The 15,893-nt window shown below is 44.6% G+C and overlaps 1 protein-coding gene across 2 annotated transcripts in view; it reads left to right on the top strand.

Annotated features, from left to right (window-relative positions):
• Positions 1 to 15,547, top strand: part of ZFR (zinc finger RNA binding protein) — a 106,578-nt gene extending 91,031 nt beyond the window's left edge. For both annotated transcript variants that reach the window (XM_040337976.1, XM_040337966.1), the window contains exons 19-21: positions 2,067 to 2,178; positions 11,629 to 11,726; positions 14,276 to 15,547. In XM_040337976.1, the coding sequence (XP_040193910.1) occupies positions 2,067 to 2,178; positions 11,629 to 11,726; positions 14,276 to 14,455 (390 nt within the window). In that variant the 3' untranslated portion in view covers positions 14,456 to 15,547. The remainder of the gene's footprint in view (positions 1 to 2,066; positions 2,179 to 11,628; positions 11,727 to 14,275) is intronic.
• Positions 15,548 to 15,893: the final 346 nt, after the last annotated feature.

The following is a 15,893-nucleotide window of genomic DNA, read 5'->3' as shown; positions in this document are numbered from 1 at the left end:
CGACATGAGCTCCCAATGTCGGAGCGTTTGTCGGACCAGTGTGAACCCGGCCTCAGACCCTTTGCAACAGCCCTTGAAATTTGGCTCAGATGCCTCCCATTTCTATGATCGTTGCCGAGATGTTTCTTCACCTTGATTGGAGTCCACCTATGGTGGTATATTAAATTGATTGGACATGATTTGGAAAGGTACACGCCTCTCGGTGAAAGGCTTCACAGCTGACCATGCATACTGTATCTGAGCAAAAGCCATGAGCAACTGGCTTCAGATATTGGATTATTGCAAGGCAGAGATCCGGGGAAGACTACAAAATGTTTCTGCTGCACTGCAGGTTCCTAAGAGCAAAGCGGCCTTCATGATTCTCAAAATGAAGACGTTTTGAACGACCAGGACCCTTTTTAAAAGCCAGCCGCTCGGCCAAACCGATCAATCGGGGGGGGGGGGAGAATGTCCTTGGTGAGAGAGGTGACCAAGGAACCCAATGGTCACTCTAAGCTCTAGAGATCTTAATGGGAAAAAGTTCCAGAATGACAACCATCGCTGCATCCCTTGAACAATCTGGGTTTTATGGCAGAGTGGCTAGACTGAAGCCTCTCCTCAGTGCAAAACACGTAAAAGCCTGCTTGGCGTTTGCAAAAAAGCACTTGAAGGACTCACTGTGAGGAACAAGATTATCTGGGCTGATGAAACCAAGATTGAATGGTTTGGCCTCAATGCTCAACGTTATGTCTGGAGTAATCCAGATACTGCACATCAGCCTTTACAGGTTACCTGTTTAGGAGGTCTTGCGCTAGAATTCTTCCTCTTGCGGTAATGTTTTTGGCGATGGCTCACATATGTTTTTCGAATACCGTTTTTTATATATGTGGGTGTGACTTGCATATGCGTTCGCTTCTGAGTGTGGGAGCAGAGGAAAGGGGGCGCTTTAAAAAGGTATTTTTATTTTAAGACCCCTTTTACACTGAGGGCATATTGCAGGCGCTATAGCGTTAAAAATAGCGCCTGCAATCCGCCCTCAAACAGCTGGTCCATTGTCTCCAGTGTGCAAGCCCGAGGGCTTGCACACTGGGGCATTACGCTAGCAGAACGGTAAAAAAAAGTCCTGCTACCCGCACCTTTTGGAGCGGTGTGTTTACCGTTCCTCCGCTGCTCCTGCCCATTGAAATCAATAGGACACCGCGGCTATACCTCAGCAGCGCACTGCGGGCGGTTTTTACCCTTTATCGACCGCTAGCTGGGATTAACAGCATCCCGCTAGTAGCCGAAATGCGCTGCAAATCCACCCATAGCGTCAACGGTAAATATAGCGGTGTTTAACCGCCGACGCTATGGGCGGCTCAGTGTGAAAGGGATCTTGCTATCCCTCAACATCCAAAACTTATTTGACCTTTTTTAAAAGCAAAAGATAAAAAAATAAACTTCCAGCCTGGATCGGAAGTGACGGTCCCCCAAGGCCATAGTTGGTCAAAGTGTTAAATCTTTCATCGCCTATGGGAGCAGCCAGCCTCACCATCGGATCGTTTCTTGTGCGAACTGCCGGAAACAGCCTAGAAAACGCCAGCAGAAGGGGGAGTTTACACTGCCCTCTCTGTTTACTTACCGCCCACCTCTCCCAATGAGCCACGCGGACCGGTTTCAGGAGAGAGCCGGCTACCTGCAGAAAAATAAACCGTACCGAGGGTAAACCACTTGCAAATCGCCACCTAAATTTTATGTATGTGGTTGAGAAAAAATAATGAATTTAAACAACTGTAGTATTGGGCAGCAACATAACAACACTGAGAAAGTGACGGTCTTTATACTTGATAAATGTTCTGTAATTTTCCAAGGTATTGGTGTGTAGATGCAGAGACCCTGTACCTAGTATCTTTCCTACATCTAATGATACATTTTTTATAAAATTCATAGCTTTCATTCTCATATTTTTGGACACAGGTTTTAACCCTTCCTATAACTAAAGAGAAATGGGATTCACATTTACTTTTTGTTTTGTTTCGGATGTGGGATTTTCTGCATACATTCACCGTACATCTATTTTTAAAATGCCTAAAATCTGCATTCCATAGGCAATGGAGCTGTTGGTGGAGAAGGCAATCAGCAGTGCTTCTAGTCCCCAGAGTCCCGGAGATGCCTTAAGGAGAGTTTTCGAGTGCATTTCATCTGGTATCATTCTGAAGGGTAAGTTCAGATTTTAATAGCGCTATTCAAATAATGTGAAAATGTTGACAGTAATAACCATTACCAATACCAGCCTGTATATTCCCCCTTGGGCCATTTTTCAGTCTTCACAGATGTGGTAGTTTGACTTGTTAACTTGGTCAGGCAACATTGCCCAAATTCTTTGTATAGAAGCTTTCTTCTGGTGGTAGGTTCCCCCCCTTTTTTGGGGGGGGGGGCTATATAAAGGGGGGAAAAATAACCAAAAAAAGTGTTTGATTAGAATTGCCTTACATTTTCTTACAAAAAAAATTATCCCACAATCCTGGTGGCTGGTAATGTTTTTTTTTTTTTTTTATCTTGGTGCTAGTTCACACCAGACGCAGTTCCGTTTGCTTTTTCTTTCTCGTACATCACGGGACACAGAGCGGCATATTCATTACTATGTGGGTTATATGGAGTACCTTCAGGTGATGGACACTGGCAATCTCAAACAGGAAATGCCCCTCCCTATATAACCCCCTCCCATAGGAGGAGTACCTCAGTTTTTTCGCCAGTGTCTTAGGTGTTGGTCATGGATTAGCTTTGCCTCCGTATCCTTGGGATTAAGGCGGGCTAACCGGATCTGTCCAAAGTGCCTCAGCGCCAAAGTGGACAGTACCCGTGCCCCAAACCGTGGGGTTTTGCCTATAATGCCCTCTCTAGAGGGCTGGACCCTGGGCCCAGGACTTAGAGCTTTTCCTAAGCCAAAAGTATCCTGTTTGCCAGGGTGCTATATAGGTCCAGGTCAGTCGGTTCCTTCCAGGACCCCAGTACCTGATGGTCTACTACTTTACCCACGGAGATGGGAGAAGATTGGACTGTTGTTGCTTGGCAAACGTCCTGCGGCATGGAGCAGGTAAGTGGAGAGCCTGCGGGACTTGGTCCGACAGTGGGCTCTCCAGGGGAGATCTGCGGGGGGTTTGCCTGAGTATGCTCTGCATTGGCACCATGGTCACTATGTCTGTTATGTCTGGATGATCTAAACTTTTCCCCCCATAACTGGATCCCCCTGTCTAGGCATCTCTTTACTGGCTACCTGCTGCCCCGCTGGTTGGGAAGGTCTTCTTAGGAGATCTGTCTCAGGGCTATAAATGTGTCCTTAAGAGGCCTGTGTTTAAGTCCTACCTGGCCGGGGTTTTGAATTTGCCGCTCTGCAGCCCGTAGGGGCGATCCTCTCCCGGCTTCCTGAAGCCTGGCAGCGCGTCTCCATGTGTTCCCCTCCCCTGACATACGGGCGCGCGCGCGGGCACGGTTAATAGAGCGGTTTCGCGCCGTTCGGGGGGGGGGGCGGGGAGCGTGCAGGCCGGCGTCGAAAGAGGCGGGCTTTCGCCTCTGTTATTTGAAGCAGGTCCTCGTTCATGGCTCAGTCTGAAACTGAGCTGAGAGCGAGAGGACACAGAGCGGCACACTAGTGACCCCCGGTGGCAGGAAAGGGGTAGTACATGCTAGGCTTAGCCTATATTTATCTGTTAAGCCAAAAATCCTCTTTGCAGCAGGTTGGAGGCTGGTAAAGTATTGGTGGGGCTGTATGTTTTAAAAAAAAAAAAAAAAAACCTTTAATGAGTTAAAGGATATATATATATATATATATATATATATATATATATATATATATATATATATATATATATATATATATATAATAATGTATTGGAAAAAAAAAAAAAGTGGTTCTTTTTTGTTGGAACATACGGCGCCCCACCAGGTTTGGGACATTAGTAATACTGCTGTTCCCTTAACCACGTAGTTTTTTCCTAGCTACAAACAGTCAGTTGTTGTATGCTGGGGTACCTCGGTCTTGTACTATGGCTCCCAAAGGCTCAGGATCTAGAGGGGCAAAAAATGCCAAAAAACAAAAGGGTTCCCCCTCAGATTCTGAGGATATGAGTCAGGCTATGCCAGTACTCTCCCCACCTGTTGACCCGGGGATGGCCGCCTTGGTTGAGCCAATAGGGGGGTCTGGTGCGGAGGCTGGCCCAGATCCTCCCAACCCGGTGTTTGTCACTGAGGAAATGCTAGCTATCTCCTTAGGAGGGCTAGAGAAAAGATTGGCAGCTATGATCGCTAATTCGTTGCCAGACAAGAAGCGGTCTAGGTCCCCTTCACCAAAGTGTGTATACTCAGATGCTGAAGTTCTCTCTCCAGGGGAATTAGAATCTCAGGAGGACCTGTTGGACCAGAACCTAGAAGGTTCAGAGCTTGAGGATTCTACTGTGGAGGAACCATTCTCTGCCTCCCAAGCAGAAAGTCTGTGGATCCAGTCCTTGACAGACATGGTCCGATCGGCATTTAAGTTGCCCTCACCGGAGCCTCGGGCTCCGACAGTTTCCTCCTTGGGCTCTTTAAAAGCCCCCTTGAATAACGCAGTTTTTCCGGTCCATCCTCTGTTGGAGGAATTGATTTACCAGGATTGGGTACGACCGGACAGAATTTTTTTGCCGCCTAAATGATTTTCTGTTATCTACCCCATGGAAGAGAAATTTTCCAAAAAATGGGCGCCCCCAGCTGTGGACGCAGCCATCTCATGCGTAAATAAAACATTAACTTCTCCGGTAGAAAACATACAAATGTTTAAGGACCCGGTTGATAAACGTTTAGAGACACTTTTAAAGGCTTCCTTTGCTACGGCAGGAGCAGTGGTACAGCCGGCAGTAGCTGCTATCGGAGTTTGTCAGGCTTTGAAGGTCCAGACTAAACAGATGCTGAAAGACATCCCTGCCCAACAGGCAGAGGAGCTATCTAATATTCACAGAGCTTTATGCTTTGCGGTGGATGCTATAAAGGACTCCATCCAGCAGGCGTCTCGTTTATCACTATTGGTAGTGCATATGAGAAGGCTCTTATGGTTAAAGAACTGGGCGGCCGAGCCCCCATGTAAGAAACTTCTGGCAGGGTTTCCCTTCCATGGGGGAAGACTCTTCGGAGAAGATCTAGATAAATACATTCAGACTATATCGAGTGGTAAGAGTACCCTCCTACCAGTCAAAAAGAAGTTCCGGGGTCCTGCCTTTAAAAGGCCGATTTCCCCTGTCCCGGGGCCCTCAAATTCCAGGCAGTATCGACGGCCTCCTGCGCGATCCAACTTTAACAATAAGTCACAGGGACAGGCCCCTGGGGGCAAGAAGCCATGGTATCGCAAACCAACAAAGCCAGCCCCTAAGTCTGCCTTATGAAGGGGCGCCCCCACTCACTCGAGTGGGGGGAAGGCTTCGTCTCTTTTCAGAGGTTTGGGAAGCCAACATCCCCGACAGATGGGTCCGGTCATCTGTGGCCATAGGCTACAAGTTAGAGTTTCTAAAGTTTCCGCCGCCTCATTTTCAGGAGTCAAGGGTACCGAACGATCCAGCAAAAAAGGCCTCGTTCCTAACGGCATTGGATCGTCTGCTCGGCCAGGGCGTGATTGTAGAGGTACCAGTCCAAGAGCAAGGACTAGGCTTCTACTCCAATCTATTTGTCGTACCAAAGCCCAACGGTGATGTCAGACCAATTTTGGACCTAAAAGGTTTAAACGTTTACCTAAAGGTTCAGTCATTCCGGATGGAATCGGTTCGGTCAGCAGCCGCCGCGCTCCAGAAGGACGACTTTATGGCTTCCATAGACATAAAGGACGCTTACCTTCATATACCGATCTTTCAGCCACATCAAAGATTTTTACGCTTCTCGGTGGCTCAGCGTCACTTCCAGTTTGTGGCACTTCCTTTCGGGCTGGCTACGGCCCCCCGGGTGTTTACGAAGGTTCTAGCTCCAATTTTAGCCAATCTAAGAATCCAAGGGGTCACGGTCCTAGCATACTTGGACGATCTCTTGATCATAGATCACTCACCTACTTGCTTGGAGCAAGCGGTTGCCCTCACGGGTCAATACCTCGAGAGGTTCGGCTGGGTCTTAAACCGAGAAAAATCAGCATTCCAACCAACAAAACAGTTGGAATATCTCGGCATGAGGTTAGATACAGCTCAGCAAAGGGTATTTTTACCCCTGGTAAAGGTCAAGGCTATCAAGGAGTTGATTCAGCTGGTTCTAAGCAAAAAAAAAAACAACTATTCGCCTATGTATGCGTTTACTAGGCAAGCTGGTGGCTACGTTCGAGGCGGTACCTTACGCACAGAGCCATACTCGCATCCTACAGGCAGCCATTCTGGCGGCTTGGAGCAGGAAAGCACAGGCCTTGGAGTTTCCTTTAGCTCTATCATCAAGAGCCCGGCAAAGTCTGTGCTGGTGGTTAAACCCTCAGAATCTGCTGAAAGGGAAATCCTTCAGCCCCATAGCCTGGAAGATAGTAACCACAGATGCCAGCCTGAAAGGCTGGGGAGCGGTCTTGGATGGTTGTACTCGCCAAGGTACTTGGGCAGCGGCGGAGAAGCAGCTGCCCATCAATATCCTGGAGCTCAGAGCTGCTCGGCTAGCCCTCCTGGCATGGACATCCAAATTGCAGGGATTCCCGGTGAGAATACAATCAGACAATGCCACGGCTGTGGCATATATAAACCACCAAGGGGGAACCAAGAGTCAGGCCGCTCAGAAGGAAGTGAGCTTGATTTTCCTGTTGGCAGAGGCTCATGTGCCCTGCATATCGGCAATATTCATTCCCGGAGTGGACAACCTGCAGGCAGACTTCTTAAGTCGCCAAACTATGTCGCCAGGGGAATGGTCTCTACATCCCCAGGTTTTTCAGACAATCTGCCAGAGATGGGGGGTGCCAGACGTGGATGTCATGGCATCGAGATTCAACAAGAAGCTAGACAGGTTCATGTCCCGGACAAGGGACCCGATGGCCTGCGGAACCGATGCGTTAGTTTGCCCTTGGCATCAGTTCAAACTCCTTTATGCTTTTCCCCCGCTCCAGTTACTACCCCGCCTGCTGCGCAGGATCAGGATGGAGCACAAGCCAGTAATCCTGGTTGCTCCAGCGTGGCCCCGGAGGGCATGGTACTCACTAGTCTTGAGGATGGCAGTAGAAGACCCTTGGACTCTTCCCCTACGACCAGACCTACTCTCTCAAGGCCCGATCCTCCACCCTGCATTACGGCGTCCAAATTTGACGGCCTGGCGGCTGAATCCCTGATTCTCAGGGGTAGAGGTCTGTCTAAGCAGGTTATCTCCACCCTGATCAGGGCTAGAAAGCCGGTCTCCAGAGTAATTTATTACAGGGTTTGGAGGGCCTATGTAGGCTGGTGTGAGTCCAAGAAATGGCTTTCCCGCAAGTATACCATTGATAGAGTGTTAAGTTTTCTCCAGCTGGGAGTGGATAAAGGCCTAGCATTAAGCACAATTAAGGGACAGATTTCAGCTCTGTCAGTGTGGTTTCAGAGGCCGTTGGCCACCCACTCGCTGGTTAAGACCTTCATTCAGGGGGTCTTGCGTATTAATCCTCCGATCAGGTCGCCACTTTGTCCGTGGGACTTAAATCTTGTTCTGTCAACTTTGCAGAAGCAACCTTTTCAGCCTTTGGCTGAGATTCCTTTGGTTTTACCAACAAGGAAGTTGTTATTTCTGGTTGCCATAGTTTCAGCCAGGAGAGTGTCAGAATTGGCTGCCTTATCTTGTAAGGAACCATATCTTATTCTGCATAAGGATAGGGTGGTTCTCCGTCCTCATCCTTCCTTTCTGCCGAAGGTTATATCCGGTTTTCATCTAAACCAGGATTTGATTCTACCATCCTTCTTTCCGAAACCTACGTCTAGAAAAGAAGGGTTGCTGCATACCCTAGATATTGTCAGGGCCATGAAGGCCTATCTTAAAGCTACAGAGAAGATTCGGAAAACAGAGGTGTTGTTCATTTTGCCGGATGGGCCCAAGAAGGGGCAGGCGGCTGCAAGATCCACCATCTCGAGGTGGATTAGACAGTTAATCACTCAGGCCTACGGCTTGAAGAGGTTGCCTCCTCCTTTATCAATAAAGGCTCATTCTACCAGGGCCATGGGCGCCTCCTGGGCAGCACACCATCAGATCTCTATGGCTCAAATATGCAAGGCGGCAACCTGGTCTTCAGTCCACACGTTTACAAAGTTCTACCAGTTGGACGTAAGAAGGAATACTGATACAGCCTTTGGGCAGGCAGTGCTGCAGGCTGCGATTTAAGACCCTCGGAATCGGGGGCACCCTTGATTTAAATTTAAATTTATTCTTTCTTGACTAAGTTGGATTTATTATTATTATTTTAGAGTGTACCTCTAATTAAATCCTGTTGTCTTGGGAAGATGTCTCCCTCTCCTCATTAAAGCATTGCTTTGGGACATCCCACATAGTAATGAATATGCCGCTCTGTGTCCCGTGATGTACGAGAAAGAAAAAGGGATTTTTAATACAGCTTACCTGTAAAATCCTTTTCTTGGAGTACATCACGGGACACAGAGCTCCCACCCCTCTTATAGGGACCATTTTGGGAGGCATACTGCTTGCTACAAAACTGAGGTACTCCTCCTATGGGAGGGGGTTATATAGGGAGGGGCATTTCCTGTTTGAGATTGCCAGTGTCCATCACCTGAAGGTACTCCATATAACCCACATAGTAATGAATATGCCGCTCTGTGTCCCGTGATGTACTCCAAGAAAAGGATTTTACAGGTAAGCTGTATTAAAAATCCCTTTTTTTTCCTGCACTAAAAATGCATGCATCGTGTTTTCCCTTTATTCCAATGGCTCTAGTTCACACCATGCAGTCAGTTTCTGCACTGGAAACTGACCGGAAACTGCGTGCATGGTGTGAACTAGAGCCATTGGAATACATGAAACACGATGCATGCATTTTTAGTGCAGAAAAAAAAAGCAAACGGAACTGCGTCTGGTGTGAACTGTCTCTAAATGCAGGAATGCATTAACCACTTAAGGACCCCTCACTGTGTATATACGCCATTTTTTTTAAAGATTAATATCTCTGTAACGGCAGCAGCTGCTGCCACAATCGAGATATCCATATTTTCAGTGAGCACTCCTTTAAACGATAACAGTGATATCGGTGGCTGGGATACGAGTGAGGGCAAGATGGCCCCCACCCGTCTCCATAGCAGGGCGGAAGCAACGTCAAAACGTCACTTCCGCCCATGCTTCTTAAAGGCATATTTTATTGTCATTTAAAAAAAAAAAATAGAATTCCCCATTTGCATTTTAGTCTAAATATGAGATGTGAGGTCTTTTTGACCCCAGATCGCATATTTAAGAGGACCTGTCATGCTTTTTTTTTTATTACAAGGGATTTTTATATTTCTTGTAATAGGAATAAAAGTGACCAATTTTTTTTATTTTTTTTTAGTGTAAAAAATGTATAAAATAAAAAAAATAATGTTTAAAGCGCCCCAACCCGACGAGCTCGCGCGCAGAAGCGATCGCATACGTGAGTAGCGCCCGCATATAAAAACTGTGTTCAAACCACACATGTGAGGTATCACCGTGATCGTTGGAGCGAGAGCAATAATTCTAGCCCTAGACCTCCTCTGTAACTCAAAACATGCAACCTATAGAATTTTTTAAACGTCGCCTATGGAGATTTTTAATGGTAAAAGTTTGACGCCATTCCACGAGTGGGCGCAATTTTGAAGCGTGACATGTTGGGTATCATTTTACTCTGCGTAACATTATCTTTCACAATATAGAAAAAAATTGGGCTAACTTTACTGATGTCTTTATTTTTTTATAAAAAAACATGATTTTTCCCCCCCCAAAAAACAGCCATTTTATTCTCTAGGGTGTTATAAAAAATATATATATAATGTTTGGGGGTTTTTAAGTAATTTTCTAGCAAAAAAACTTTTAATCTTGTAAACACCAAATCTGAAAAACAGGCAAGGTCCTTAAGTGGTTAAGGTAAATGTTTTTAGCTTTAGTAGCACGTTGAATCCGAAGCAGGAGCTAACCTGACCAGCAGAACCCAGAGTTGGTGTTTTTAAAATATTTCAGTCAAAAGACCTTCTTATGAGAATGTTAATAGTATTTGTATTGCAGGAGAAATGGTGATCAGGAGTATTTGGGGGGGGGGGGGGGGGTGTTTTGGTTCGTCTTTAACCTGTGCAAGTGTTGAAATCGAATACTGAAATCCTTTCAACAGGTTTTAGGTGGCACCATATGATATTGTCACTTCGTCCAGCCAAACAGATTGGATGACATAACTCATTCGTATAGGTACTCGCACCCTGCCGAGAAAATTTTAACCCCTTTCGACCACCTTGCGTACATATACGGCGGCAGAATTGCACATCGGCCCCTTTAAGAGCCATAGCGGGCGCGCATCGGGGAGTCGCTGCGTGTGGCCGGTGGGCGCGACCGCCGCCAGCCACCTGCGATTGCACGTATGTGTGCGTGCGAACACACACACACACATCCCTGTTCTGTCAGGGGAGGGGCGACAGATCGTGTGTTCCTACAGTCGGTCACATCCCCATACAGTTAGAAACACTAACTACGGAACACATTTAAACCCTTGATTGCCCCCGAGTGTTAACCCCTTCCCTGCCAGTGACATTTACACAGTAATCGGTGAATTTTTATAGCACTTTTTTTATAGCATTTTTTTCGCTGTATAAATGTCACTAGTCCCAAAAATGTGTCAAGTGTTTGATCTGTCCGCCGCAATGTCACAGTATTGCAAAAAATGGCAGTTCACCACTATTACTAGTTAAAAAAAAAAAATATCATAAATCTTATATTGTAGACGCTACAAGAAGTTTGTAGACACTAACTTTTTGGTTTTTATTTTTGCGCTATAAAAAAAAAGAGGTGATCAAATGCCACCAAAAGAAAGCTCTATTTATGGGGGGAAAAAATGGACGTCAATTTTGTTTGGGTACAGCGCCGCCCGACCGCGCAATTGTCGGTTAAAGCGACAGGTGCCGTGTCGCGAAAAATGACCTGGTCATTAAGGGGGCAAATTCTTCCAGGGATGAAGTGGTTAAAAAATAACCTATGTGATGGCCTCTAGGCTCATGTTTCTCTCTGATTTGTTTTTTTAGGACAGAGTGTAGAAGATGTAGTATTCTCAATTTAATATCTCATACGTTGTATTACCAACAGATATAAATGTGTATAAAATCCAGCATGACCAATACTGTACTGCTGTCCTATTCAATTTTCTTAAATCATTCCTTTTTTTTCCTGTAATGTATAAAAGTTCAATAAAAACAAATTAAAATAAAAAAATAAACTGATACTAAAGGCAGTCCTAAATTCCTGGTAATTGCTGATCATAATTTTGTCAGATCTCATTGTCTAGTTCCCTGGAACAAATGCATATTTCAGTGTATGTTATAAAACCACTCTGTGCAGATCCATCTGCTGTATCCCGGCTGTCAGTGGGAGCATTATGAATGTATAAAATGTCACATCCAGTTTTCTGTTAATTGTATGACTCTTCAGTGTGACAGTCCTGAAGAATGACGTAAGAGCTTAAAGTACCATTGCACACGTGCTAACATGTTCTGTCCTCTTCTCTGACAGGTGGTCCAGGCTTACTTGATCCTTGTGAAAAGGATCCCTATGACACTCTGGCTACAATGAATGAACAGCAGCGGGAGGATATAACTTCTAGTGCACAGGTACTAGGCTTAATCATAAAGGGAGCAATGTCACACATGGTCATTTGATCAATCATACATGAAAGCTTGAAGGAAGAATCTAAGGGCCCATTCACACAAGGCACTGCATGTGGAGTGCACAGGAACGCTATGCAGATCTGTGCAATGTGATTTCAGCCCCATTCGTTTTGAATGGACTGAAAATCGCACCACACGTGCTGCACTACCTTTTGAATGGTACTTTTGTACCACATGCAGAAAAATGCAATGCGTTTTGTGACCTGCGTTTGCGATTTCGTTAACTTGAACTGACCCCTGCAGCAGATTGCAATGGGCATTGTGATCAGGATGTGGTGCCGGAAGCCGCACTGTAACACGGCTTTCCTGAGCTGCATTATAGTGTGAACGGGCCCTTAAAACAACGGCGCTAACTACAGAAGAGACCACCTGGGGCTTTTTGTTTTTTTGTACCTGTCCTGTCTTGTACCATATCCAATGATGCTGTGCAGCTGGGCGGTGACCTATCATCCCTCAACGATGCGAAGTGGCAGGACCTGCCCACATCCTGGTAGCCAAGGACCCTCGAGGTGGCAGTAGCCATTCTGGAAACAAAGGATGCTAGGCAGCGGAAACAGCCTGCATCCTAGCAACCAAGAATGCTGAGCGTCAGGGATCACCTCAAAAGGTTGGGGTTGTTGAATAGGGAAACTGGGTGGGAGTTCTCTATATGACACCCCCCCCCCCCCCCCCCAAGGGTGCTTCCTTAACAGTGGAAGTGACAACTGAGCTCAGCCATAGCTATGCCCAAAAATCATGATTCTGTCAAAGGAGAAGCTCAAAGGCAAGGAATGAGGAGGGGCTTGTTATTGGCAAAGCTAATACTGTTATTGTGATGAATTTTATGGACTAGTATTTACATTTTTTTTATTATTTATTGAAAATATACATTTTGTGTATAATGCCATTACAAAACTTACAAAACCATAATTATAACCTAGAAAGAAGGCAAATTATGAAAATAATGGGGTGGGGCAGAGAGTCCAAAACTTCCATCATACATCCGCGTCCTACTCCTGGAGAGGGAAGGGCGTGTGTTTTTTTGTTGTTTTTTTGTGTTTGGGACAGAGGGCGGGACTATGAAGTGGTGGAGAATAGAAAGGAAACATTCTTTTACCAATGAGATCCTCCTAGTAAGAGTTGACTAGCCATGGGATAGGATTGGTTCAGTGTATGCGAGATTAAATTTGTTAATACTAGGGTTGTCCCGATATTAGTATCAGTATCTGGACATTTGCGTGAGTACTTGTACTCGCACAAATGCTCCCGATGCCTAGCCCATACCTTGGATGGGCGGAGTCAGCGGGAGCAGAGCGGGCGGGGAGAGTGAGTCCTCAGCATGTAAGTAAACTGCTGAACTGTGAAATTAAATGTCTTCCTGATCATCCTGAAAACTCGCAGCGTGTGTTCTGCTGTTCAATAGGTGACTCGATGCTGGGAGGGAGGGAGTTTTCATCAGCACTGAGAACGGCCCAGTGGGAGGGGGGGGGGGTCCTGCCTTTCTCTGGTGAAAAATTAAGAACTGTTAGGAGGGCAGGATATGAGCTCAGAGAGAGAGAGAGTGCAATATCAACTTCTTCCCTGGAATCAACTGAACTGCAGTGCCACCTGCTGACAGCTCTTCTTTATTGGAAGTACTATAGTGCTTAATAATCAGTAAACCAGTCTTTTTTAACTAAGTTTATGTGAAATAGAATTGGACTCTAAAAAAAATACATGTAGTATAAGATTAGTTAAAAGAACCATCATCCAGGAATCAGAATTGAATAGAAATTGGATTTTGGACCCCAAACCCAAAACCAAACAGAGGTGTTTTTGGGCAATTGGACTATTGCGATACGATAAACAATTATAAAAAATGCACGTGTAAAGGAAAGTATAAATTTTATTAACACAAACAATAAAATACAAACAAAGAAGCAATTTAAAATAGTGACGATCGTCACTATTTTAAATTGCATCTTTGTATCTTATTGTTTGTGTTAATAAAATGTATACTTTCCTTTACACGTGCATTTTTTATAATTGTTTATCGTACCGCAATTGCCCAAAAAAACTCTTTTTGTTTGGTTTGGGGTCCAAAATCCAATCTCTATTAAGTTTATGTGAAAAATTACAGGTTCCTCAAGAGGTTGCCGGGGGTTTCTTCAGCAGTGATCAAATGTTTTTGTTTCCAACTCGCAGATAATAAAATGGTGACCCCAATGAATGTATTCGCTATCTGTAAGGCAGGCATTCTTCTCACTGATCACCAATGTAAGGAACAGTCTGTATTGTGGTTTGAAAACATCACATGACATTAAAAAAAAGTATCGGTATTCGGTATCGGCGAGTACTTGAAAAAAGTATCGGTACTTGTACTCGGTCTTAAAGTGGTATCGGGGACAACCCTAGTTAATACTAATGACGGTTCTGTAACCAAACATGCCCTAGCTTGTTGTTTGCAAAGTAATTTTACTTCCTATCGTTAACACGGTCTTGTATGGTAATTTATTTTTCTTCTTCCTTGGCAGTTTGCACTGAGGCTCCTTGCATTTAGACAGATCCACAAAGTCCTCGGTATGGATCCTCTGTCCCAGATGAACCAACGCTTTAACATTCACAATAACCGCAAGCGAAGGCGAGACAGCGATGGTGTGGACAGTTTCGAAGCCGAAGGGAAGAAGGACAAAAAAGACTATGATAACTTCTAATGAAGGGCACAAAGATGCCCACCCATGCACAGCTCGTGCTCAGTTTCCCACAAAAAATACATTTCCACTAATAGAGGTCTTTCATCATGTCTGCGGCAGGGTTACATGTCCTGGCACAACTGTCTCGTTGTTACCCTTGCTTCATACTGATGTAGAACCTCTGGGGTTGTTAATAGGTTAAATATTTGTATAGCTGTTAAAATTTAGAAGCTATTTTCCCCTGGCCAGATTGATATAACCACCAACACAATTTACTGTTCAGTAGGGGCCGTGCATGTCTTTAGACGTGCCGTCTCCTTGTGATCTGGATAGGTATTCTTAGTTAAGTTTTTAGGGCAACTGGGATGCCCACTCACTCCCTGTGCAGTGTCTTTTTATCTTGTAGTTGTAGTATTTAATTTTCAGTTGTGCTTTTGGTTTTGTGTTTTTAAGTTTTATTAAAATAAAACCTAATTAACAATAAAAGGCGACAGGGGAAAAGGGACCGCTTACTTTAGTTGTAAGTTACTTTATTAGATATGGCATGAGCCTTCACTAATTCTTTTCAGTTCTTGTCTCTGTAAATCGATACACATGTACGTATTGTGTGAAAACTAAAACACTTTTCTTGTTTCGTTTTTCCAATTGCAGCAGTCAGAAGTAAACATTTCTGGAAATCTCGTGGCATTAGTGTCAATGGTTTATATAGTTGTAACTAAGGCAGCTTCCTGTCTATATTTGTTTGCTCTTAGTTGTGCTAAGGACAGAGTAAAGCTAATATATTCCTTTGTTACGGTCTTTCATACACAGATGCTGCCAGTACTGCATGAATGCATTTATTTTTATTTTTATTCTCAAATTTTTTTTTTTTTATTTTTTTTTTTTTTTAATAGAATGGCTTTTATAGTAATAGGTCTTTTTGCCTCCATTTGCAAATTTTCTTCAGGTGTTGATGTGCAGCAAGGCTAATGTGAATGAAGCATAAAGTTCAGCGAGTTTAAGCCTTCTAAGGCATGACAGGCAACAATATCTCGCAAGTCACTTGTAACTCTGTGACTTGTGGGAACATTAGAAAGATAATTCCATAAAAATAAAAAAAATCAAGTTCCATCATTGGATGTAGGTTTGTACGTTTCATCGCCGGTTACAGCATTTCGATACTCATTATTTTTTTTATTACTTTTTTTTTTGTTGTTGTTTAAGTGCTAACTCCCCAGTATAATTTTTTTCCAGGGACATTTTTTGTAATCTGTGATTGGTTGCTCCTTCAGAGTTTAGGGGGACTGGACTGTGGCCAGTGCGAATAGAAACTGTCCTTTCACCAGTGGGAGTAAACTGTGCAGTAATGCCCCGTCATTGGTTATCTTTTTTGTGCCCTTCCCTGGGGCCAAGGTGCATCTTTTCATCTTCTTTTTTTTTTTTTTTTTTTTAACTGTGGGCAATGGTCTGAAGAAGCTTC

This window comes from Rana temporaria, chromosome 1 (genome assembly GCF_905171775.1).
Source record: "Rana temporaria chromosome 1, aRanTem1.1, whole genome shotgun sequence".
In the NCBI taxonomy this organism is placed as follows: domain Eukaryota; kingdom Metazoa; phylum Chordata; class Amphibia; order Anura; family Ranidae; genus Rana; species Rana temporaria.
This window is presented reverse-complemented; position numbering and strand designations above follow the sequence as displayed.